The sequence below is a fragment of the Microcebus murinus genome, chromosome 18, assembly GCF_040939455.1.
Source record: "Microcebus murinus isolate Inina chromosome 18, M.murinus_Inina_mat1.0, whole genome shotgun sequence".
Classification (NCBI taxonomy): Eukaryota; Metazoa; Chordata; class Mammalia; order Primates; family Cheirogaleidae; genus Microcebus; species Microcebus murinus.
In genome coordinates this window covers 29,590,895-29,617,200 of record NC_134121.1, presented here as the reverse complement: position 1 = coordinate 29,617,200, position 26,306 = coordinate 29,590,895, and the positions used below count along the sequence as shown (strand labels likewise).

Sequence of the window (26,306 nt, the reverse complement as noted above, 5' to 3'; positions counted from 1 at the left end):
TACCATTTGTCACCTTTATAATAAATATATTTTATATTATATTCTTAATACAGAACAGGAGGATCCTTGAAATCTCTACTCCTTAAATAACAGTGAAAAACATGAATATGGAAAAATACCTAGAGGATACAACATGGTTTGGAAAGCAGATGAGCATAGAGAAGATTTTTAAAGAGGTGAGGGAAGAGGTTATGTAGATATCTAAGGGGAAAGTCTTACAAAGGGAATCTCAAGCACAAGATTTTTGAGGTGGGAACTTAAAGGAAACATTTCAGTAACAGATAGGAGACCACTATGGTTGGGTGGGGTGAGCCAGGTTGTAAGAAGAAGATGAGTCATTCAGGCAAAGGGAGGCAAGACAAGCCGATTACTAAGGGCTTTTTTTTTTGGGGGGGGGTAGTAAGCAGAAGTGAGAAACCATGCCTTTGCATAACTAACTAGAACCTAATGTGACTTTCTCCAAGAGTTCATGTTGACTTCTATATATGCTGAGCCTATACTAGTACCTGTCACACAATAAGTACTCAATAAGTATTTACTGGGTGGTCGTAGCATTGAATTCTGTACTAATGGCACCAGAATGACTGGAAACTTATTTATTCATCATTAAAATGGGGATAATATGCTATCTGCCATTGGCTTCAAAATAACTCAGTGGCAGGGATGGAGGCAGGGAGGACTATAGATGAAACCACATTGGTCATTAGTTGATCATTTTTTAAGCTGGCCGACAGGCATATGGAGGTTCATTATATTATTGTTTTTTAATTTTGTGTGTGTTTCGAAATTCCCACAGTCAAAAGGGAGGAGGAGAAGGACCCTCTGCGCCTTAATCAGCTTTCCAAAGGAAGTAAAGATTCCAAATTTACTTCTACAAATAGTAGCATAAATCTGAATCCCAAAATCCTAGAGATTGTTTAGAATAGAAGAAGAATTTCCATAGTTTTTTTCATTGCAAATAGTTTTCTAATTAAGAATGCTTTGAAGCCATCAGAAGATGGGCAAATTAGTCAGGAGGATAATAAGTCCGGGGGATGATATTTTTCAATACCGGATAAATATCCTTCCCTTTCTTCCACATTTTTTTCTTTGAGACAAAGTCTTGCCATGTTGCCCCGGCTAGAATGCAGTGGTGTCGTCAGAGTTCACTGCAACCTCAAACTCCTGAGCTCAAGCGATCCTCCTGCTTCAGCCTCTCAAGCAGCAGGAACTATAGGCACCTGCCACCACACCTCGATAACTTTTCTATTTTTTGTAGAGATGGGGTCTCTCTCTTGCTCAGGCTGGTATTAAAACCCTGCCATAAGCCATCCCCATGGCTTGGCCCCCCAGAGTGCTAGGATTGCTGGTGTGAGCCACTATGCCCGGCCATATTTACTTATATTTCAAAATTTCCCCCAATTCAGGTAGGAACAACATTCTATGTTCACTGACTTGAGAAGGAGTGTGACATACCAGGTCACAGGGAAAAAATAATTAAAAACCTTAACCATGAGATAAGAAAAGATTAAAAGAAAATACGGTAAAAGCAAAGCTTCCATTCTCTGTAACCACCCAATTATTAGGAATGATACCCTGAGACTTGAACAATAGTGATAGAGACATAAAGGGATAAAAAGGGTGTCTGCAAGGATAGATAGGGAATGGTATAATTCCAGAAAAACTTTTAGGGAACAACAGCTGTGAAAAATCATCTCTTCATTCTTAGATAGAGTTAAGGAAAGTGGCCTGAGATCACATATGGAACAAGAGTAGAAGAGGTATGCACATAGTGTCTCTGCACGGCCAGGTCTGAGACAACCTTACAATGTTCTCTGTGACTGAGATAAGAAGAATGTTTCCTATGTGTACAAGAATACATGCACATATACCAGAGAACTGACAGGATTTGAATTAGCAACAAGGATGGATGCTGCAAAGACCTATATGAACCAAAGACCAAAGATATGATGGGGAACTGGGGCATCTCAGTTGTGGCAATGCAGCTAAAATGTCCCCAAACCCCTTACCTCATACTTATATACTCTGTAAGCCTTGGAAGCAATTAGAAGCCTTAAAAATTTAGAAGCAACTTTGGAGGGGTTATAACTGATTAAGTTTTCCACATGTCTTAGAATGGAGGTACAAAAGAGAACTTAAGAGAGTGTATTTAAGCAAGAGTAAAATTCTGTATCTTGCAAACACAAGATTGACAGACCAAGATATATATCAGCTACCTAAAGAAAAATGTTTAGTATCTTTTACATTTACCAATTGTCTCATATAATTAATAAACTTGGTACAAGAAAATGATATGGAATTCTGATATATAAATATTTCCATGTTCTATTCCCCACCTTTAGTACAGTAATTTAAAACATACCTTTATCCACCTAAATAAAAAGAATGTACTATTCATCTGCTTTACAGAATACAACTTCAAAAGTACTGCCTCTACACATCAGAATTTGATAAGTAAAGATCAACAAGCAAGGGCAAGATGAGTAGATTATTATGAGGTAATTGTGAGCTGTTTATACTGTTTATAGCAGATCACGCTTATACTGAGTAAATAAGAACTAAAAAAAAATCAGTGTATTTTTCCATCTTATAGTGATTTATATGTGTGTGTGTTTCTATGTATATATTTATATATTTTTATATGTGCTTAAATGTAAAGCAAACAAAAAAAATCTGCTTTTAGGGCTGGCGTTTGAAAATTAGTTCTGTTAATCTAAACTAAAAATACTTCCAAATCAGAATAACATAAATAAAATTATGAACAGAAAGATTAAATGGTCCCCTAATAATGTCCCTATGCCTGAATGCCATATAACAAAATTTACAATATTCCAAAAAGTCAATTTATAATGTAACTTTACAAATGTATAAAAAGCTTGAAAGAACTCTAGTTTTAAATTTTTAGATGTCTTCTACATCATAATAAAAGATTCAACTGATACAGAATTTTTAAAAATTACCCATAGAAAATATGTTATTTATGAACTAGAGAAAGGAAGAAGTATTGCTTTACATCCTATTAAAATATAGGTACAAACCATTAAGTTATGCAAATAACAATTACTAAATTACAGTTATAAACATTATATTAGCAGACATCTCAACTAACGTCCTTAAGTTTCTTCAAATATTCATATTTTTAACACTGGTTAAGCGTAGGTTAGGATGGGTGGGTTTGAACCAAGGTTTCAAGAAGGCATTATTCCCAGTCTGGAGAAATTTAAACCTCTTAATCTTTCACCCCTCCCCCCAAAGAATGAGAATATAACTTTATTGTTATGAAATCAAATTCCTTCTAAAATATCCCAAAAGAAACAGCTTGATCTCATAACCAAAGTTCATCTGCAACAAAAGTAGTCTTCTCCTTAGAAGCTGAAAGATGAGTTTTCCTCATTAAAATATTGAATATATTATATATTAGGACAGGTAATTAATTACTCTTCTTAGTGTATTCAGCATGCTTTTGGATACTCAGAAAAAATTAGACCTCTTAAAAATGAATTTTAAAGGATTTTGGTATATCTTTACAATAAAAAAATGAAAAAAAAATTTGGACCTAGCACTGTTTTATTTAAAGTAATGAAAAAGAACTGCCAGCGAGGCTGGGTGCAGTGGCTCACGTCTGTAATCCTAGCCCTCTGGGAGGCTGAGGCCAGAAGATCGCTTAAGCTCAGGGAAGTTCAAGACGAGCCTGAGCAAGCATGAGACCCCATGTCTACTAAAGACAGAAATATTAGCCAGGCGTCGTGGTGTGTGCCTATAGTCCCAGCTACTTAGGAGGCTGAGGCAGGAAGATCACTTGAGCCCAGGAGTTTGAGGTTGCTGTGAGGTAGGCTGATGCCATGGCACTCTACTCAGGGCAACGGAGTGAGACCCTGTCTCAAAAAAAAAAAAAAATTGCCAATGCATATAAAAGTTAAAACACTAACCACACACAGGTTATAAGTACCCTCTTTACAGAAACTAACATAAAATATCAAATTGGTACTAACGCTATGGTGCTCACATGGTAGTAATATTCTCCAGGGATTAGGGGGTTGGGGGTAAACTCACAAGGACAGGGTGAGCACTGCAGAGGGGAAGGGCATGCCTTTAACCCTCGTTTGGATGAAGGAAAGACATAAAATGTAACCAAAATGTTTGTACCCTCATAATACCCTGAAATTAAAAAAATAATCATAAAATACTGAACATTGAGCAGTGCTTATTTATGAACCTAATGAAGGAAAAATCTATTTTTTTTCTGTTTTTGTTCCATCTTTTCCTATGTTTCTTAAACTTCCAGTAACAAATTCTCTTAGCTGTAGCTCTGGGAGCCTTAGAAGACATAGCAAATCAATTATAGGTACCTCTGTTAGTAAACTTCGACCTCCCAACTCTAGCAGATGTTAATAACCTGTTGTACTCTCTGAAATTAATCGCAATGTTATTGCTATAAAGGTAAAAATGCTGACCCAAATGGTCCTAGTTTTATACATGAGATAATCCTATACCTATTTGCGGTTCTGTTGAAAGCCTAAAATATGTTCACAGGCTGAATATATAGATCAAGAAAGAAAGTGTTTCAATTAACAAATTCATAGTGATTTATAAATAAACATTAAACTTATTTATAACCTAAATTATAAATTTAAAATTCACACTCTAATTTATAAATGAAGAATCGAAGACAGAACCAAAGGCTCTTATTTGGAGCAGGGAGTAGAAGCTGGGTCATAATGGCAGCTGATTTTATGTGAGCAGTGGAATTCCTCAGATTCAGGACCAGATGCAGTTTTTGTTTTTCCCTACTCTCTACCATATCCCCACCCTTCCTCCACAAACAATAAAACCCTTACCATGCTAAAGTCTTTAGTGGAGACTGGAGAGGTGAATAATGTTGTGCCAGCATTTTTCAGTCCTTTAGGTCATTTAGGGGAACAACATTCCTTTTTCTAGCAACAGAGAATTTTGCAGTTAAATGACATCACGCTGCCTTGAATGAAACAGCTCAGGCTCAAAGTTCACCAAAAGGCCAACAGTGATAAACTCTCACCCAAGGACAAACTTCAATATATTTTTGGTGCTTATTAAAAATAGCATTTATATAGCAGCCATACAATAAGCGAAGGCTCTTTACCAAACTCTGTTTCTGATCAGAAAGCACTCAGGACGTCAAGATGAAATTCAGCTTGGGAATGTAGTCTCTTAGTACAGAAACTAAAATTTGCCTTTTAAAAAGAAAGAATCCAAAGACAAATAATGGACAATGGAGAAAGGCAGCTCCCAATGAACAAGCACTGAAGAGGACATACAGTATTCAACAAGCATATATAAATAGTAGTAATCAGAGATTTACAAATTTAAATAAGTTATCATTGCATATCTACCAAAGTAGTAAAAATTAAAGTGTGACTTTTTTTAATGACTAAAAAAAAGGATAAGGCTCTCAGGTTAAAAATACACACATACCTCAAAATATGGGTACCATTAAAATTGATACTGATAAATGTGCCAATTTAAATGTAAAGGAATTCAATGAATTTAATAGACTAGTAAAGACATATGATTGGTTATTCTGTTTATTAGCAGCCATCCCTATACCAGTGCAACAACTGAAGTGTTACAATACATAAAGGGGAACAAGCTTTACTTATGTTATATATTAAACAGATCAATGATCTTCCGTGCACCCTGACCCTGTAGTACCATAGATGTTCTCTAATTAATTATTAAAGTTTTCTAACAGTCAGTATTGTACATCTCTGGTTTCACTTTCCTTTTATTCTACATTCCCAGAAGAACAGTCACAGGCAGTATATAATTAGAAAAATTATATATCCTATCTGTCTATGAGATAATAGATTTCACTGAATAACTGACAACGCTGGGTGCATCTTCTCACCCCATCTCCTTTTCCATATTCCAAGGCATCATAATGTTACTATAGAAGATATAAACTAAGGAGCTTTCATTTGTTATTCCTGCTACCCTAAAGGTCATTTGACATTTAACATCTGGACAAGTGACAGCTGGAGGCTATTTGGCAGGGGCTCACAATTTAGTTTTACTTATTAGCATGACCCTAAATATCTCATAAAATGGAGAGAAAGAATAAAGCATAATGGGTTCATGCTATCAGCCAGATCAGCTACTCTACTAAGCAAAAATTTCAAATGGTCCCAATATACTTTTTTGTTTTAAGAGATGGGGTATCACTATATTGCCCAACTGGCTATTCACAATAGTGACCATCATAGCACACTATAGCCTTGAACTCCTGGCCTCAAAGTGATCCTCTGCCTCAGCCTCTCTAGTAGCTGGAATGACAGGTGTGCACCACTGTGCCCAGACTCCAATATTCTTCAGAACTGAATAGACTGTAACAATCCATTCCAAACATTTTTAAGCTCAAACCTTTTCATGTTTTGATACAGGGTCTCACTTTGTTGCCCAGGCTAGAGTGCAGTGGCAACACCATAGCTCACTGCAACCTCAAATTCCTGAGCTCTAGCAATCCTCCTGTTTTAGCCTTCTGAGTAGCTAGGACTCCAGGCACACACCACGACACCCAGCTAATTTTTCCATTTTTTCTAGATATGGTGTCTCACTATGTTGCCCAGGCTGGTCTCACTGCAACCTCAACAAACTCCCAGGTTCAAGCAATGCTCTTGCCTCAGCCTCCTGAGTAGCTGGGACTACAGGTAAGTGCCACCACGCCCAACTAGTTTTTTAGTTTTTTGTAGAGATGAGGTCTCACTATTGCCCAGGGTGGTCTTGAATTCCTGGCCTCAAGCAATCTTCCTGCTTCAGCTTCCCAAAGGGCTAGTATTGCAGGCATGAGCCACCACACCCAGCCTCAAAATATATGAAGGTCAAGGTACAGTTTATTTACCTGTAAAGATATATATATATATATATATATATATATATATATAAAATTTAAAGTGTACTACTGTAACTAATTTGATACTAAAAGTACCACATATACACATATTATAAGCTAAATATGTAAATATGAATGATGCATATTAGCTATCAATTAGATAGCTAGAAAAGTTAAGTCCATATTTATTGTTTTTAAGGATCCTATCATAGTGTCTGGAAAACAACTTTGTCTTACCATAGGTAATATAATCTTCTCAGACTTATAAGTATAAATAACAATAAAAGCATTCTTAATAAAGCTCACCTTTACAGTAGTGTAGAATACAAGACATTACTTATAGCAGTCATCTCCTAGGGTGGAAGGAGGATGGCTGGGGGGCAGGAAGGACTTATTTTTCATTGGATAATTTTTTAGAACCTTTTAAATTATGTATGCCGTGTAGCTATATAAAAATTTATATTTAATAAAAGTTATGGATTAATAACACTACAATTGATATGGATAGTGCAGTCTATCCATAGTCAATAAATGCAAACAAACAAATCAGACACATATCAATGGATGGTTAAAACTAATACATGAAACAAAAGTTGACCTTATTGCATACTGGGTCATAATACTTCTACCCACACACTCACCTATTTTCAGTGATTTTAAAAGGGCAGGGGAGTGCTATTTCTTACTTGCTTATCCACAGTCTTTCCATGTAAGTTCATTTATCATTATCTCTATTTATACACACAAATATCCAATATAACACCAGCTTTATCAACTGCTCAAATACATGGTAGTGTGTGTTTTTGTTGAGGGTAATGACTATTTGCTGGAAGCTAGAAGTATCCTAGTCTGAATTATATGTAGAATTATGACTTGTAATCCTTCAGTAATGACAAGTATATTCTCAAAGCCAAACCTGAATGTTAGATACATTTCTTTCAGAAATAATCGAGTCTCCATTCTAAATTCAAGTAACACTCTAAAATATAACATGCTCTATAAAAAACTAAGGTGAGTAGAGAGTATTATAGAGCCTATTGTGAATTGATGTTGTAAGGTAAAGAATCACTGTTTTTGGTCATTAGATTGTGTTCATTCATCAATGTACCAATTTGTACATGTAGACAATAGGTCAGTTATTGCAAACTTATTGTTACTGAATTGACCTACAATGGCATAGTTGAACAGCAAAGAGTCTAATGTACAGTACTCAAGCCAGTCTCTACAATAAACCCTGACAATCAAAAAGAAACGAGGCATGTTATTTGTAAATGTAAAAATGGCAAGAATCACTTTTTGCAGAGTTAATGCAGCTTCTTCCATGTTTCATTTATTTATTATCTAGTTACATACAACAGAAGTCCAGATCATTATACAGCAGGAAGAATTAAATACAGATTTTTCTCTTGCCTAAGCAAAAGAGGCAAAGTAGCCTTGGCATGGACAGATAAAAGCTTTTAGACCTGGAAGACACCAACATTTTTAACCTATACTTAGGAACATAATTTAAAATCTTTCCAAACAACCATTAAGGATCCATGATGTTTTCCCTATTTTTACCTCTAAATTAATCAGAAAATTCACAAAACCAAGAGGAAAGGGGAAAGAAAAGGACAGAGAATATAAGCCCACAACCACTTCAGGGTTTTCTCTAACTTTCCAAAAGCAAGAGTGCATTTTCCAAGGACTGATCTTCCTCTACTGCTCTACAATATCAAACTACTACTATAAAGAATTATCTCCACAAATCATTGCCACTACCTCACCAATATATAATGTAATAGTATGGTAGTTATGTGTTCTTTAAAACTAGCACAACCTTTTTGAAAAGTAGTATGGCGATACATCAAAGAACTAAAAATAGAACTACTATCTGATACAGCAATCTCATAAATGGCTATTTACCCAGAGGAAAAAAAGACATTCTTAAAAAAAACAAAAAACAAAAAAAACCCAACCATCTGCATTCATATGTTTATAGCAGCACAACTCACAATTGCAAAGATGTGGAAAGAACCCAAGTGCCCATCAATACATGAGTAGATTAATAAATTGTGGTATATGTATACTATGGAGTACTACTCAACCATAAAAAATGGTGAACTAGCACCTCTTATATTATCCTAGTTGGAGCTGAAGCCCATTCTTCTAAGTGAAGTATTCACAAGAATTGAAAAACAAACACTACATGTATTGACCACTAAATCAGTACTAATGGGCTCTCTCTGTCTCTCAAAAAAAACTGGTACTAATGGATCAACACTCGTGCACATATGGAAGTAACATTCATTGGGGACTGGGCAGGTGTGGGGGGGAGAACGGATTGGTAAATTCACACCTAACGGGCGCAGTTCGCACTGTCTGGGGGATGAGCATGCTTCTAGCTTTGACTCGGGCAGTGCTTTAGAATTGCTGAGTAAAATTACTTTGCACAGCTTTGAGAATGCACACAATAGGTTAAGAGCCATATTTCTCCAGATGAACACTTAAGATCATAAGAGAAATAACACATTCCTTTCTCTGCACTGTTGGTTCCCAACAAAGCATCTTTAGCTGTACCACCTGGTAGTATCTATCATAAAGTATTTGGAATTGAGAGAGGGAAGACAGACCTCACAGGAGAATAAGCCTAAGGGTTCTATCACAACCACTTAGAGCCAACAACTATCTTTAATGAGTTTTTCTTTCTATCCAAGCTATTGGGTGAAGATTTTTGGATGAATTATCTCATGTAATCTAACAATGATCCTGTAAAGTGGCAAAACAGATCGAAACTACTATAGAGAGACGCTCTATGACATTCAGCTACCTCACTTATGCCTCAGTCACTGGGTTGGTTACCGTCAGTAAGAAAGATGATGAGAGAAAAAATTTTTTCAAAAAATGAGAAATTCAATAATGATGAAAGCTTATGTACTATCAAAGCAAAATTAAACCTTTTAAGAAATGGAAAAAATAGAATTCTAGAAACAAAAACAATATATTAAATACGTTGGCTTCATAATCATTTGCTAAAAGAGGCTGCAATATAAAAAAAGTAGCTATGCTAAAGACACAAGATTGGTAGATTGGTATTTAAAAATCTAAAGTATTAAAAAACAGGAAAAACTAAAATCATGTATACCAAAATTTGAAAGAAGAAGGGATTTCTAGGTATTCCTAAAAATAAAGAATAATAGAAAAGGTTGCTTAAAAATCTTTATGAAACATACATTTGCTATAAAGAATAACATAGCTTTCTTTGTTTCCACTATTTTACAGTCAGGAATTATTAGCAAAAATTAGAAAATTCTGTCACTGTTTAACATGCAAAAGAAAGAAAGTAACAAGATAAAGACCATGACTTTAGGTGTCTCAACTGCTTGTTTCCTTCTCTTTTAACATACCTTTAACCATAACATACCTTAGTTCCGAATTTTCATGAGTTACAGGACAAGTTTTGAGATTCTAGAGTAAGGATCCCTCAAAATCCAAAAGTTGAAAAGGATTTTTAAGTCCCTTAATTAGAAAAATGAGGAAAATTGAGGTGTAGAAAGTAATAACTCATTTAAGGTAACAATGTTAAGGAAGTCAGAACCTTTGATGTCTAGATTTCCTGTTAATTAAGTGAAAACTCTGCCATATATAAACTTATACTGGCACAGTCACAAATTTGTAAGAGTTATCTGGTAAATAATATGAACATACAATCACAAGATGGACAAACAGAGGTGTAATTGAAAACTGAGCAGAAAGGTTGAGCTACAGGGTTTCCTGGAATATTTAAAACAGTATTACACAGTTAGGAAAGTCAAAAACACATCTTTTAACACAGCAGCAATTATTATTTTTTCGTTATTTAAAGAACAATGGCTAAATACAGGCCTTCTATAAATGGAAAAGAGGTGTAGATACACATATAACCAACACTACCATAAAGCAGAGATTTTTGTTTTAGCAAAATCCATATTTATATGATTACATTTCCTATGATTGAGAGCAGCCATAATTAATGGATTTCCCTCCTTCTCCTAATGCAGCCATTTGTCAATTCAAGTACAGAATGCCCAATCAATTTTGATGTATTTTGTAAGCAATTTGTCAAATGATGCTATAATCCAGTTAATATATTAATTCTTGTCATGGAGAAAGTTCTAACAACTCTAAGGTTTTCTGTAACTGGTTTGGATGGAAAAAAAAAAGAACAAAAAAACTATGCTTGGACACAATGGTCATTCCCGTGGAGGTAATACTTCTGTGTCCCAATATGAGAGAGTATGCAGTAGTACATGACTTAATAGAAAAACTACTTTGTTAAAATAAAACCCCTGGGTCTACTGGACAGGGTAGCTACTAACTCACTATAATAAACTGGGTCTCTTCAAATCCCTGAGTGTCTCACATATTTTAATAAAATAAGCCAGAATATATGATAATAAATATAAAATAAGTAAGCTTCTAGGAGAGGAATACAACTTTATTAATACAAAGTCTGCATCTTAAATTTGAAAAATAATTTATAAAAGAATTTTTGTATTTTATATATTTTAAATACTTAAAACAAAAATAAAGTATTTTTAAAATATTAAATTAAATATTTTAAATATTAAAGTAAAATTTTAATTTAAACTTTCAAAGTTTCTTCATGTCTTGCAAAAGAAGACAAAGGTTCTCAATCTTTTATTTTTGCTCTCCTAACATATTTCAGGTAAATTACTAACTTCTATCATTATATAACATAGGCACTGTATTAAGGCCACACAGTTACTGGTGGTCAAGTTTTCTAACTCTTGGTAGGCTACCCTTCAGCTGATATAATATAAAGCTCTGGAAATGACAGTTTTCTCACTTCCTGTCTATATATCAGGCAATAATCACTATTCTACCTCCATCGTTTCCCAAGTGTACCTATGTACTGGGAGCTGGAGACAGAACCACTAGATATGCAGAGCTTTCTGGTAGGTGATCCAAATTTATATCATAAAAGAAATCTGGACTATATTAACCAAAGAAGGGTCAGATACTTTTCCTGCTTGGTCACTACCAGTTTGGGCAGATCAGAGGGTTAGAAGTCAGGTTTTTAACATGTACAGATAACCTCCAGAGCCATCTGAGCAGATTTGGCAAACACTTTCCAAAGACGATGGCTCTCTCCATGTACTACATCCAAGACTTTCTATAGTTCCCTACCAAGAAATGCAAAATCAGATATGTAGACACACCATTTCTAGAAAACAAAATTTAAAAACATGGCAAATTTTTTAAATTGGAAGAATAAGAAAGAAACGAGAAAAAGAATACATTTATTTTCCAGACATTAGGCTCCTCTTGGTCCATTTATGAACCATGCAAGACCAAAGAAAAAAAAATTGCCACAGTGATTTGGCACAAGGCTGTGTATTTATTTTAAAACCTGCAATGTATACTAGTTCTCTAGACTACCAGACGTCCCATTGTTTTATGTCTGTTGAGAAAGGTGCCCTATGTGTCAGAAAAGCACACTGAATATTTTTCAATGACCCAGGGGGCAGAGGTCACTTATTATAAATGGATAATGAGACCTAATGCAGTGTTCAGAGTATGGACAAAGAAAGGGTCTATCCATAGCCCCTGGTGGATTGGTCATTCAGGCTTTTATTTCCTCTGCACACTTAATGGAGTCAAACAATTGACAGAAATTCTATAGAGAAGGCTGAAACTAAGAGAAACAACTGCATTCTAACTCTGATAGACAAATACAAATAGTGACCCTGAAATGGCGCCAGAACTCCTGTTACTACTAATATAGTAGACAGCTCTAAGTCTTCCCCCTATATTTCCATTTAGTCATTTATTAGCAATTAACCTTACTGATGGAAGGGATGCCACATCAAACCACAAGCTCCTGCCAACATCAACCCATTATGTTACTGTAGGTTAGCAGAGATAAACCATTCTATTTTACCTCCTTGTTTTTGGAAAAAAGGGCAAACAGATATCCCTGTATCCTTAATCCCCTATCCCCACTAACCAATTGTCAAAATGCACATTCAGGGGTATTAGTATCTGTAAGAAATTTAAGCTTAGGTGGGGCAGATGAAAAGACATCAGGAGCAGAGGTACTAATGGCTACAGGATTTATAACCAATAGATTATCTTTTTTAAATCTATCAGAATCAATGTCCTATCCTAGTCAAAGGTGCCAATTCAACGCAATAAATATTATTAGCATCAATGAAAAAAAATGATTACTCTCAACTGCACCTGAAAAATAGTAGGTCATACAACAATCTGAAGAATATCAAGATATTAATATCACATAGAATTTTATAAAATAAGGCTGGGCATGGGGGCTCACACCTGTAATCTAGAACTCTTGAAGAGGCTGATGCAGAAGGACTACTTGAGCTCAGGAGTTTGAGACCAAGCTGAGCAATTGAGAGACCAAATAGAAAAATTAGCCAGGCATTGTGGCATGTGACTGTAGTCCCAGCTACTCAGGAGGCTGAGGCAAGAGGATCACTTGAGCCCAGGACTTTGAGGCTGCAGTGAGCTCCAATGATGCCACTGTACTCAATCCAGGGTGACAGAGGGAAACTCAGTCTCAAAAAACAAAACAAAACAAAACTAAAAAACATTTTAAATTGTGTAAAACAAAGAAAGATATTTAAAAGTAAAAAGCAGCCCTTTAGACACTTTCATTTTTTTCAGTTCAATTTTCAGAGCAATTATGACAGGAAGGTAGTGTGACATTTAAAAAAGTTTTTTTCCAACACATAAATTCTAAAGCAAATGGCAGAAAATGCCAACATTCACTTCAGAATGGGTATGGATTGTTAGGTCTTTAAAAAAAAAGGGGGGGGGGCCTTTAAAGTTGAAATATCAGCAATGACAGAAAAACTCAATGAACTATTCCACAGGTCTTCAAATCTATGTAAAGATGTGGAAATAAATAAGAAGTATGTATCCCATAAGTACAAAGGGAAAGGGGTAATCTAATATTAACTTTTAAATCCATCATTTATAAAGCTTGCAGATCATTGATGATAGTTTCATTTAACTATCTGACATCTTTTCATTGAAAATAAACTTTAATTTCACAATGTTGCCCAAGCTATAAAACATACATGTGGCTAAATTCAGGCTCTATATGTCTCAAATATTTAGTTTCTTGAAGAAAAATACTATTCATTTCTCTGCAATCATTTCTATATGGAAGGACATATGTCACTCTATAAGTTTCAGTAAAAAATTTCTGAAATGACCAATACAATTTAGCCTTAAGTGTTTTCTTAACTACTTCAGTTTTTAAACCTGGATAGAGCAGTATGACACACCCTATGGCCAACAATGGACTATAAACACTCTTTAAATAAGTTCTACATTACAAGTTTCCTCTGCAAGAGAAAAACATTTCTTTCTTCCCCTTCCACCCCTATCCACTGTTGGGCAAATATTTATTATGGACAATGCAAGGAAATATTGTTGAGTACCTCCATCATATTTGGTACATACCACAATAGCAATGCAATCCAGGATGTTACGTTAAATCTAATGTGACATTTGAAAGGGAGTACCTCAAAAGAACACTGCTGCATATTTAATGGCTTTTCCAGGGCACTGACAATACCCATGGTAGACAAGACCAAAATTAAAAAAACAAAACAACTTTTTGTATCATTATCATTTTTGTAGGCAGGGGGGGAATAGAGTTGGTAGTAGGAAAATGCACAAAATATATCACCAATGGATTACAAAACCAATGAAACAACAGGATAGTAAAATATTTTTAAATGACTTCATTGTAAATCCAAACATGACTTTATATTACAATGAAAAATATTAGTTCTCTCTGGTCTCATGGTTGTGCTTGGCAGGTCAGCAGTACAAAATTTAGTTGGGAATCAAGATCCCTAGAAACTAACCTTAATCATGTTGCTAACTTATGATTTTAGTACTTCTATGCGTAAGACAGCTCAATAATAGTTTTCAGTCCTATCTACTTCACTGTATGTAAAAATCAAAATAAAAATGCTAGTGAAGTCCAAGCAAATAGTGAAGCAGTCACATTTTTTAAAGCAGAAAAATCAGTAGACAGCCCAGCTACTCAAAAGAAATCCACAAAAGACTTAGTTGTCGTTAGTATAATAAAAACTATGATTTTGTCAAAGTAACACTACTACTTCAAAGTCAGGCTAGACATTTTAGAATGATTAATTCAATTCATGATCCTCTTTTCTAATTTCCAAATCATTGTCCCATGACTTGCATTACACCATGCCCTATAATAGTTCCTACTAAATCACTTGCTTTTACTTCTCATCTACTGCCTTCTAACATGCCATGCTGTCTAAGGTTCCATGATATTCCACATGGTCAAACATGTAGAAAATGAAAAACGAAATAAAAAAATACAGAACTGAAAAATGGTATCTGAGGTAAAAAATACTGAATGAAATTAACAGAAAAGAATAATATACTTTCAGATATAGAAATAAAAACCATACAAAATCAAACACAGAAAGAAAAATAAGACTAGAAAAACTGAACAAAGATTCAGTGAGCTGGGAAAGTATTAAGTGGTTACCATAAATGTAACTGGAGTCCAAAACACAGAAGGATGGTGACAGAAAAAATATTTGAAGATATAATTGCATAAAAATTTCCAAGTGTAATGGAAATGATAAACCCACAGATCCAAGAATTCCACAAACCCAAAGCAGAATACAAGCACATAATGGTTTCATAGATTTTTCTCTACTGCCTTTATGTTTTGTTTCACTGATTTATACTCTGATCTTTATTGTTTCCTTTTTCTCTATTTTCTTTGTCCTGCTTTAATATGCTCTACTTTTTCTAGTTTCTCAATGTAGAAACTTAGGTAACTGATTTCAGACCTTTACCCTTTACAAAATAGTCATTTAGCCCTATAAATTTCCCCTTGAGTACTAATTTAGTGCCATCTCACAAATTCTTCTGTTTTTCTTTAAAGTTTTATTTTGGGGTTTTGTTTTTGTTTTTTTTTTTGAGACACAGACTCACTCTGTTGGCCCGGCTAGAATGCCATGGCATCAGCCTAGCTCATAGCAACCTCAAATTCCAGGGCTCACGCCATCCTCCTGCCTCAGCCTCCCAAGTAGCTGGGACTACAGGCATACGCCACCATGCCCGGCTAATTTTTTCTATATATTTTTAGTTGGCCAATTAATTTCTTTCTATTTTTAGTAAAGATGGCGTCTTCCTCTTGCTCAGACTGGTCTCAAAACTCCTGAGCTCAAAGGATTCGCCCACCTCAGCCTCGCAGAGTGCTAGGATTACAGGCTTGAGCCTCTGTGCCTGGCCTAAAGTTTTTATTTGGAAATGATTAAAGATTCACAAGAAGTCACAAAACAATACAGTGATGCTCTGTGTAATCTTCACCCAGCTGCAAAACCAGAAAAATTGCCACTGGTACAATACAGATACCTTATTCAGATGTTATAAGATTTACATACACAGTTCTTCACTCATTTTATGTGTATGGGTCTATCCAAGTTTATCACGTTGTAACCTCCACTACAATAAACTTTACAGAATTGATCCATCACAAGGATCTACCGTGTGCTAATCCTCTCTAGGGACATTCAACCCCCTCTCTCCTACCCTGTCCCTAAAGCCTGGTCACCCCTAATCTGTTAATCATCCCTATGTCACCTTAAGAATGTTATGTAAATAAAATCATGCAGTATGCAAACTTCTGAGATTGGCTTTTTTTACTTGTAATAATTTACTTGAAAGTAATCAAACTTGTTGCATGACCTAGCTGAATCCATATGTATGTTTTTTTACTGAATGGTATTCAAAGATATGGATATAATCTGATTTCAATTTCATTCCATTTTAGATAATTTCTTTTTTTTTTGAGACAAAGTCTCAATCTGTTGCCCAGGCTAGAGTAAGTGCCGTGGCGTCAGCCTAGCTCACAGCAACCTCAAACTCCTGGGCTCAAGCGATCCTATTGCCTCAGCCTCACAAGTAGCTGGGACTACAGGCATGCACCACCATGCCTGGCTAATTTGTTTTTCTACATATATTAGTTGGCCAATTAATTTCTTTCTATTTATAGTAGAGACAGGGTCTCGCTCTTGCTCAGGCTGGTTTCGAACTCCTGACCTTGAGCAATCTCCCCGCCTTGGCCTCCCACAGTGCTAGGATTACAGGTGTGAGCCACCTCGCCTGGCCCATTTTAAGTAATTTCTAATTTCCCTTTTTGATATCTTCTGTGAACCATGAGTTATTTGAAAGTGTGTTAGTTTCCAAATATTTGTGAATTTTTCTAGAGCTCTTTCTGTTATTCACTTCTTAGACTCCTTTGTGATCAAAGAATGTACTTTGTATAACTTGAAACGTTTTAAATTTGAGATATGTTTTATGGCCCAAGTCTATCATGGTCAATGTTCCCTGTACACTTGTAAAGAAAGTGTATCCTGTTCTTGGGCGAAGTGTTCTACTTAGTCTGATAGCAACTCCAAGTTGTAGTGTTTCTCATAAGTAGCATATTAATCAGGGCTTACCTTTAAATCCAGTTTGACAATCTGACTTTTTACAAGGATGTTTAGATCATTTACAACCAATGTAAGTATTGATATAGTTAGAATTACATCATCTTGTTTGCATTTTATTTCCTTTGCTGCTTTATTGGATACACCCCTTTGTTTTTGTTATTTTAGTAGTTGCTTTTGTGTTCATTATTTTTAACTTATCACAGTTTACATTCAGGTAATACTATATCATTTACATATACTATAAAAACCTCATCATAGGCTAGGCTCATTTCCCACCTTCCTGGCCTTTATGCTTTTGTTGTCATGCATTTTATTTTTATTTATACATATATGGATTTTTAAGGACTATAATATACTCGTATTATTCTTCTGTTAACAGTAAATTATATTTAAAAACAATTATTAATACATTTTAAATTTTTACAAATTAGAAAAAGATCTCATCTATTTACCTATGTTTTCACCATTGCTGGTGCTATTAATTCCTTTCCCTTTGGTATAATTTTTCTTCTGCTTGAAGGGCTTCCTTTGACATTTCATGTGGAGCATATCTACAGTTGATAGATTCTTTAAGCTTTCATATATCTAAAAATAGTTTTATTTTATTTTTCATTTCAAAAGATTTTTGGAGAAGGTTCAGAATTCTATGTTGACAGTTGTTTTCTTTCACTAAGTAAAGGAAATCTGCTTCTTATCTTTGCTCCTTGATATGTAGCATTTTTCTTTTGCTGCTTTTAAGATTTTTCAATGATTTTGAACAAATTCATTATGATGTGTTTTGGTATATGGCTTTCTTTAGGATTCTTCGAATTTACTGACCTTTTTCTATCTCTGGTTTTATAGTTTATATCAAATTTGGAAATTTTTTTGCCTATTATTTCTTCTGCCCCATCAATCCTTCTTGAGGAACTCTGACTACTAGTATATATTGTCCCAGAGTTTGCTGATACTTTTTCAAAATTCTGTTTTTGTTTCTGTTTCAATTTAGATAATTTCTCTTGCTCTATCTTTAAATTCACTAATATTTTCTTCTGCAACTCATAAATCTATCTTCAATCTTATGCAATGGAGCTTTCTCCTCAGACATTGCATTTTTCATAACTAGAAGTTTTCCATATTTAGGTCTAAGTATCCATTTACTATATTTAGATATAAGTTTTTATATCTACATTTCTACTTAAGTTTTTGAACATATGGAATACAGTTATAATAACTATTTTAGTGTCACAATCCTGTGCGAGTACAAGTCCCCTCTAAGTTTCTCTAAGAGTTGTTTCCTAGGCTTCAGATAGCTTCCTCACACCCATCAGAATTGTTGAATACTAGTGGAGGACTCTCTGCACATCTTCAGAGTTTTCTGTCTGAGTAGATCTCCCCTGTCTGATATCCTCCCCAACAAATTCTAGGTCAGGGTCTGAAAACAATAAATATTTTGGGTTTCATGGGTCATATGGTCTCAGTTACTATTACTCAACCATGTCATAGCTTAAAAGTGGTCATAGACAATAGATAAATGAAATGAGGTGGCTGTATTCCAATGAAACTTTATTTACAATAAGAGTGAAAGGCAGTTTGCTGACATCTGCTCTTCTTTGGTCTTACTGGACTCACAGCTCTGTCTCCTTAACTCAGGGAGTCCTCTGGGTTCCATATGGCTTGCCCCTCACTGTGACACAGCCTAGAAACTCTCAAGGCAATAAACTGAGGCAATTATAGGGCTTGTCTCACTTGTATACCATTTCTCAGGGATCACTGTCCTTCATTCCCTAATGCCAAGAGACTTGAAAACAGTTGTTTCAAATATTATTTCTGTTTCTGTTTGCTGTTGGTTCAGGTAGGAAAGTAAATCTGTTCCCTGTTATTCCATCTGAGTGGGGAGCTACTACTCAACTAGAAACTCAAGAAATAATTAAATTAAAGAACACTATTTTCCCCCAAGAATTTGAGACCAAATTGAAATGTCTAAAAGGTTCTACCTTCCCTATACTGCCTTTAAAGATAGAAGAAAAACTTATACCCCCAATAAAACACAGGAAGTTCCATGAATCCAAGTCAACTTTCCATTGCATATCAAAGGTAGATGTCTATAGAATGAATGTATATTTCTATTTTTGTCACAAATAAAACTCAGTAAGTTCAGGGAGGAACTTCTCACATACCCAGAGACTGTCTACTTAGAAGTTCAGTCTGATACCCATTCCCCCACAAAGCGAGTTAATGTCAGCAACTTAAAAATACTGCTGCCACCAAATTACCTGAAAGAAAAGGAGGAAACATTATTTTTCCTCAAAATAAAGCTTTCCGAAGAAAAATCAGTAAACCCTTCATTTATTTTACAAATTGGAAGCTCTAAAGCAGACTAAAGAAAACGTTATTGTCTATTTGGGATCATATTCAAAGCTGGTTGATATTTACTGATTTGTTCTATGGTTTATCTTTGCTTTTGGCAAAGGAATACACTGAAATAAGCCTATGTTAGAAAAAGGAGTAAATATACTGCTAACACAAAAATTACTAATGTCTTCTGATGTGATCTTTTTATAAACTAGTCCCTAAATTTTTATGACCAAAGCAAAACATCTTTTGGATTATAGATTCTTGAGTTTTACCTTTACTGAGCTAAGCATCAAGACTAGACTACCATCTATACATTCAGTTTGCATATATAAATTAATCTATGAAATTGCTTAGAGTTTTTTACTTATTAAAAATGGTAATTTCTTATGGTTCTACCCAATAACAAAAAAAATCATCTCTGCTTCTATAGTGACCTCTGTATGAAGCATTCTAGTATGATCTAATTTATGATACACCAAGATTCCTCAGTTTGATATATCAATTTATGATATAGCAAAATTCTTTAATAAATTTCAAAATTCTGAAGTTTGGTTATTCCAGCCCATTAATATAAGTAGGAAATGTTACTATAGTTAAGAATACAGAATTTTACTTCCTTTACATTAAGGTTAACTTAGGTAAGAAGTCTTTAGCATGTGGCAATGAGCCATCCTTTTGCCACATATGCAGAACTTTGTTTATCAACTAGCAGTGTATTTATTATGGTTACAGAAATGGAAAGGGAGTGGAGATTCCTTGCTAAACATCCTGCTCTCCTACTCTTTTCTCACAGAGACAAAGTCTCTTTGCCATTTCCATCATTCTTTGTCTACTATTATTATAATTTCCGGAGTTTGTAAAAGTCCGCTTCACTTGATGCACAGATCCAAATACAACAAAAGAAAATGCTCACAATATTTGTGAAGTTTGTATTAGAGTTCTACTAAAAAGTTAAAACCTCAATCTTCTGTATTCATGGGTTCCATCTCTAAGGATTCAAGCAAGCGCAGACTGAAAATTTTCAGGAAAAAAAAGGATGATTGTGCCTGTACTTAACATGTATAGACTTTTTTTCTTGTCATTATTTCTAAACAATACAGTATAACAACTATTTACATAGCATTTACATTGTATTAGGTATTATAAGAAATATAGACATAGCAAAGTATATGGGAGGATGTACTTAGGTCCTATGCAAATAATATACCATAAGGGACTAAGCAACTATGGATTTTGGTATTCGTGGGGGTCCTGGAACCAATACCTACACATACCAACAAATGACTGTATTTGAAAATATTTTCAGAAAGATATTTCTAAAGTCTTCATTTATTTGAAGTCTTTAATTTGAAAATAAGAGTTAGACTTTCAATATGGTTAAGTAATACAAAAACTGCCTGGCACCAGGTATGGTATACTTGTGTTTTAAGAGGTACAATATCTTTTCAAAGGCTTCAGTAAGGAAAACTGGAGAAAAAGAAAGTAATAAAGTCTTCGTAATGAGGCTCTAACGTGCAGAAATGGTGCAACAGATGGGCAGGTAAAGGCAATCTCTTGAAACTGGCACCATTATTGCTTTTACTAATTATATCTCAACCTTTTACTGTGCTGACCCGAATGTCCATGTTTTGCATATTTAATTGCTTCAGTCATGTAACATACTGGCATGTCCAGAACTCTCAATCAAATAGCTTATGTCTATACGTAGAAAACATGACTTTAAAATCTAGGCTATATGTATTTCTATTCTGGATATAAAGCAGCAGCATAATAATTAAAACAGAATTATCTGTCTCTTAGATTTTTACATCAAATTATATCTATAGCTACATTTCACAAGATAAAACATATTAATTATTTTCTGTCACTTAGATAATGGATATTTACAACATGATCAAAATCACATAGTCAGAATAGGTATTCCATTATTAGTGCCTAATACTAAAACATTTTATAGATTTTATTAAAATCCTGGAAGTCCATTATTTGAAGATATGAACTTCTTAGATAAGAAACAAAGGCATATAATGATGCTTAAATGTATATCTTGTTTCATAGTTTTTAAAAAGACTTTAGCATCACTTCACTGATCATCATAACACCTCTTACAGAGCAAATATTATAATTGATATTTTATATTTATCAAGTTGAGAGATGGTTTAGAACTGAAATCTGGGACTTTCATCTTTATCCCAGTGCTAGTTCATCTGGAATTTAATAGGCTTACAATGAAATACATTATACAATAAGTTATTGAAAATTGTGATTGAGCAAAATGACACATAATGAAACTAACTGTACCACAGGCTAATTGATATAAAAAAAATTTAAGTTCCTATGGTGTATTTCTGGTCACAAAAACATCTCCAAACTTCTAAATGAAAACTCAAAACACTTCTAATGTTAAACACTAAATTAAATCTAAGCTATACAAACATTTTTAAAGATTAATAAAAGCAATATAATTATTTACCCAATTTTTGGTGATTAGTGAGTGATGATGGTCATGGTGGTGGTGAGTTAAATCAAAGAATAAATGTTTGCAAACTAAAAATTGTCAGGAGCACCTCCTACCACGACAAAGTTCAAAAATAATAATATGGAGGGCTTGTTGAGCACTTTAATACAGAATCATTTATCTGCATAAATGATGACAATGTAGGATTATCATATATTTGCATGATTTATCACATATTTTAAGAATTCTTATTTTAACAATAGTTTGAATTCATTCATTCAGAGTCCCATGTGGCTACAGCCTATCCCAGCAGCAATGTGGGACCCAGCTCTGCACAGGATGCCATTCCATTGCAAGGTGCACTCACACACACATCCACACTTACTCTGACTGGGACACAATTTAGACAGACCAATTAAGCTAACATGCACATCTTTGGTATGTGGGAGAAAACCAGAGAAAACCCAAGCAGACATGAGGAGAATATGCACACTCTACACAGGCAGTGGTCCTGGGAGGAAGCATTTCTTTTTCTTATCAATGTTATAACAAAACAACGTTGAATGAAATGATGTAATTTGAGGACCCGCCGTATTCTGTATTTTAATTAGAAATCACAGAATCATGAATGAGTACTTTTTTTCAAATTGCCTCTAATTCTATTCTATTCCAAGTCTGGAACACTACGCAAGTCTGTCCTGTTTTTTCTCTGTAATACAGCCTTAATTAAGGGTCTCATTTTGCTCCAGGATCACCTAACCTCCACTACCTTCCTCTGAACCTCCTGCTGCAATGCTACCACAGTGATCTTTCTAAAACACAATTCTGATGGTGTCATTCCTATGACTGAAAACATCTGATGGCTTACTATTGCCAACAGTGGTAATTCTTAAACTACATACCTGGAGATTTTTATTGGTCTAAGAACTGGATGAATGTATTTAGGGTAGCTACAATGAACTACCATGTAATGTCAATCAGCTTAATGATTGGGACAAGAAAAATTAAGAGAGACAGTTGTACTTTTTAGCTCATATCTTTTTCTTAAACATTTCAGATTTTTTACCATTTGTCTACTAAACAGACCTATATATATGAAAATAAAAAAACAAAAACCAATATTAACTCTGAGTGAACTATGCTTAATTCAATAATTAGTTATTTTTGTCCCTTTGAGAGGCAGCAGAAAACATACTCATGATTTTTATTTTGTATCATATACCTGTCATGTTTTTTCTAATTCATGAGATAGTTAAATTATGCTTAAAAATGTAGAAACTAACAATTTCTCCATTCTCTGCTTCTTGAAATAATCTGAAAACACTTATGTATTACCCTTCTGTGTTGCCTTTGGCAACTTATGTCACTGCTCTCACAGTTCGATGTATAACCCTCCACTGGGACACTTATCCCATTTTATTTTTTATTAAACATTTGTCTTTAAAATTAGTGAGTTGAGGACAGAAACAATATACTATTTACCTTTAAATCACAACGGCCTGACATATAGTAGGCACTCAATAAAAATGCACTAGAAGAAGGAGTAAGTTCAACTAAATGAGAGAGCAAGACTGCCAACTATTTATTACAGTTGTGGAGTTTCATAACTTTAGAGCAAAGTCTATAAAATTTCCAGTATAACAGTATAATATATAACACATTATAAAAATAAAATAAAATAGTTCTACAACAGTTTTAATTCATGCTTTATAATATACCAGGCAAGATAATAAGTTGAATACAGCAAACTCTATTAAAAACATGTCAATGTTGATTTTTAGGAATTTTCTTAAAAAACATGCAGTACTCAGAGGCATCAAGTTAAATTAAGGATTCGGTCCATCCTACAAAATTGAATTATAATTGTAAAGAATTTTTAATTCTATGAACACAAACTAGATAATAAATATTAAATTGTCATTTCATGCCTCCCATATTAAAGGCTGTATTTAGCTTCATGAACCCAGGTCAGTCTCTACTGATGTCAGAGCTTAGACATGAAAGTAAACAAACAAATAAAAAAACCAATGTACCTGAAATCATTACTTCATTATTTCAAGTAAAATTCTACAGAAAGAAAAACCTGCTGGCATAGCTTTCACAATGAAACGTGCCACTTTGAAAACTATGCCAGCAGGTTTTTCTTCAAGTGCAAAGGTTTTTTCTATGTTAGAAATAGATGCCAAGCTTTATAAAACTGTTTATTATATAATAGTATTCTTATGCTGTTTTGATTGTTGTTTTTAAATTTTTGAGCCCCCCAGATATTCTCCATCAACTTGACTATTATCATCGCAGGTTTATGTTCCTGGGTACAGAATATAAGCAGCCAGAGACATACTTAATGTGTGCTAAGGCTTATGGTTTAAATTTCTATTAAATATCATACTTGCCTCAGATTGATTGTTTAAGGCCTATGGCCTATGGACCAGTGGTAATGGTTGCTTTAAAAGCCCTCATTTAAAGATGAAATTTGAATAGACTATATGAAAGGAAAAAAACAATCTGAACTACTTACGGCCAGCAAGCAGGAACTGATAATACTGTACTGCATCTGCAGCGAGGAGCAGAGGGTGGTTTGCATTAAATGGTGGTTGCAATTCATTCCATTGAGGGGTTCTAAGGAAACAGCAGAAGAATATTAATATTTAAGCTTAATAGATGGGAAATAAATCACTATGACAGTCATCACTGATGAACACTGATTTAAATTCACACTATTTTTGTAATCATTAAAATAAACTTGTAATCATTAAAATGAATATGCTGAAACCTAAAACACAAGGTCATCTGCTTAAAAAGAACAAAAATGTGGCAGACAGTGTTTCACACAAATAAGATGAAGTCAACAGTAGCTTGACAGCAGAAGACCCTCCAATAGGATAGACAAGAAATTCAGAAGATTAAACAGAGAGGAAGTATAGAATTCAAATGTTACAACTAAGTAGTCCTAATTTTATGTAATTACTAAATTCTTTATTCTTAAAGTATGTGTACCTTTAAAATAAAATAAGACAGGTAAAAACAATTCAAAAAACAGTTGTGTAAATGGATGACTTATTATGGATCAAATTAGCATCTGAGTTTCAAAATCAGTCACTATTTCAACAATGATAGTGCAGTAATTTTAATCAGCTCTGCCGACTCCTAAATAAGCTTGATATATCAGATATTGCTCAGATCAATCCAGCACAGTAAAGAAGTAGTAAAGAATGCTGGAGCCTACAAAAATCAATATAAGAATATTTTAAAATGTCAAAAGGACAGGGATCATTTTCATATCCATTTTTGTCTGTTTCCTTCGATATATGTCAGGAGCAATTTTTTCTCTCCTAGACAATGAACTATTTATTAAGCAGGTTTTATTCCAGGTTTCATTTTTCCATCTTTGTGCTAGTTTATAAAGAGTCTAATCAATATGCACTTTTGAGATGGACTATGATTCTTAATAAACATTTCTATGATGCTTAACCATTGTATCTTGGAGAATCACTTCAAAGGAAACCTTCATATCATTTATATTAGTTTCTATTCCCCTCCTTCCTTAATGGCTGTCTCAACACTACTCTCTATTTTCAGTGAGCCTGAAACTGCAAATAGGGGAAGCACATGTCCAAGAAAAGGTTCACAAAGGTACAAAGAGAAAGGAATTCAAACAGAGATATTCTCCAAGGGATATACCCAAGACAACTGAAAACATATGTCCACACAAAAATCTGACAGGAATGTTCATAGTAACATTACTAATATTAGCTACAAAGTGGCACTGTCCATCCACTAATAAATGGACAAACAGTATGTGGTAAAACCATCTAATGGAGTACTATATGGCCATAAAAGGGAAGGAAGTTCTGATATATGCTGCAACATGGATAGACCTTGAAAACAGGCTAAGTGAAAGATGCCAGACACAAAAAAGTCAAATACTGTATGTTTCTAGTTATATGAAATAATTACAGTAGGCAAATCCACAGAGACAGAAAGTAAATTCGTGGTTGCCTAGGGCTGATGGGTTTGGAGAAAATGGGGAGTGACTTCTAAATGGGTATGGGGTTTCTTTCTGGGATGAGGAAATTGATTATACTGATGGGTATGCAGCTTTTTGAAAAATCACTTACAATGAGTTAATTTTATTATATGTAAA

At 34.3% G+C, this 26,306-nt stretch overlaps 1 protein-coding gene across 19 annotated transcripts in view; it reads right to left on the bottom strand.

The window, feature by feature from the left end:
• The window catches only part of BCAS3 (BCAS3 microtubule associated cell migration factor), a 539,137-nt gene that overhangs the window by 268,237 nt on the left and 244,594 nt on the right, over positions 1–26,306 (bottom strand). For all 19 annotated transcript variants that reach the window (XM_075994398.1, XM_075994401.1, XM_012775078.2 and 16 more), the window contains one exon: positions 24,681–24,781. In XM_075994398.1, coding sequence (XP_075850513.1) covers positions 24,681–24,781 — 101 coding nt within the window. The remainder of the gene's footprint in view (positions 1–24,680; positions 24,782–26,306) is intronic.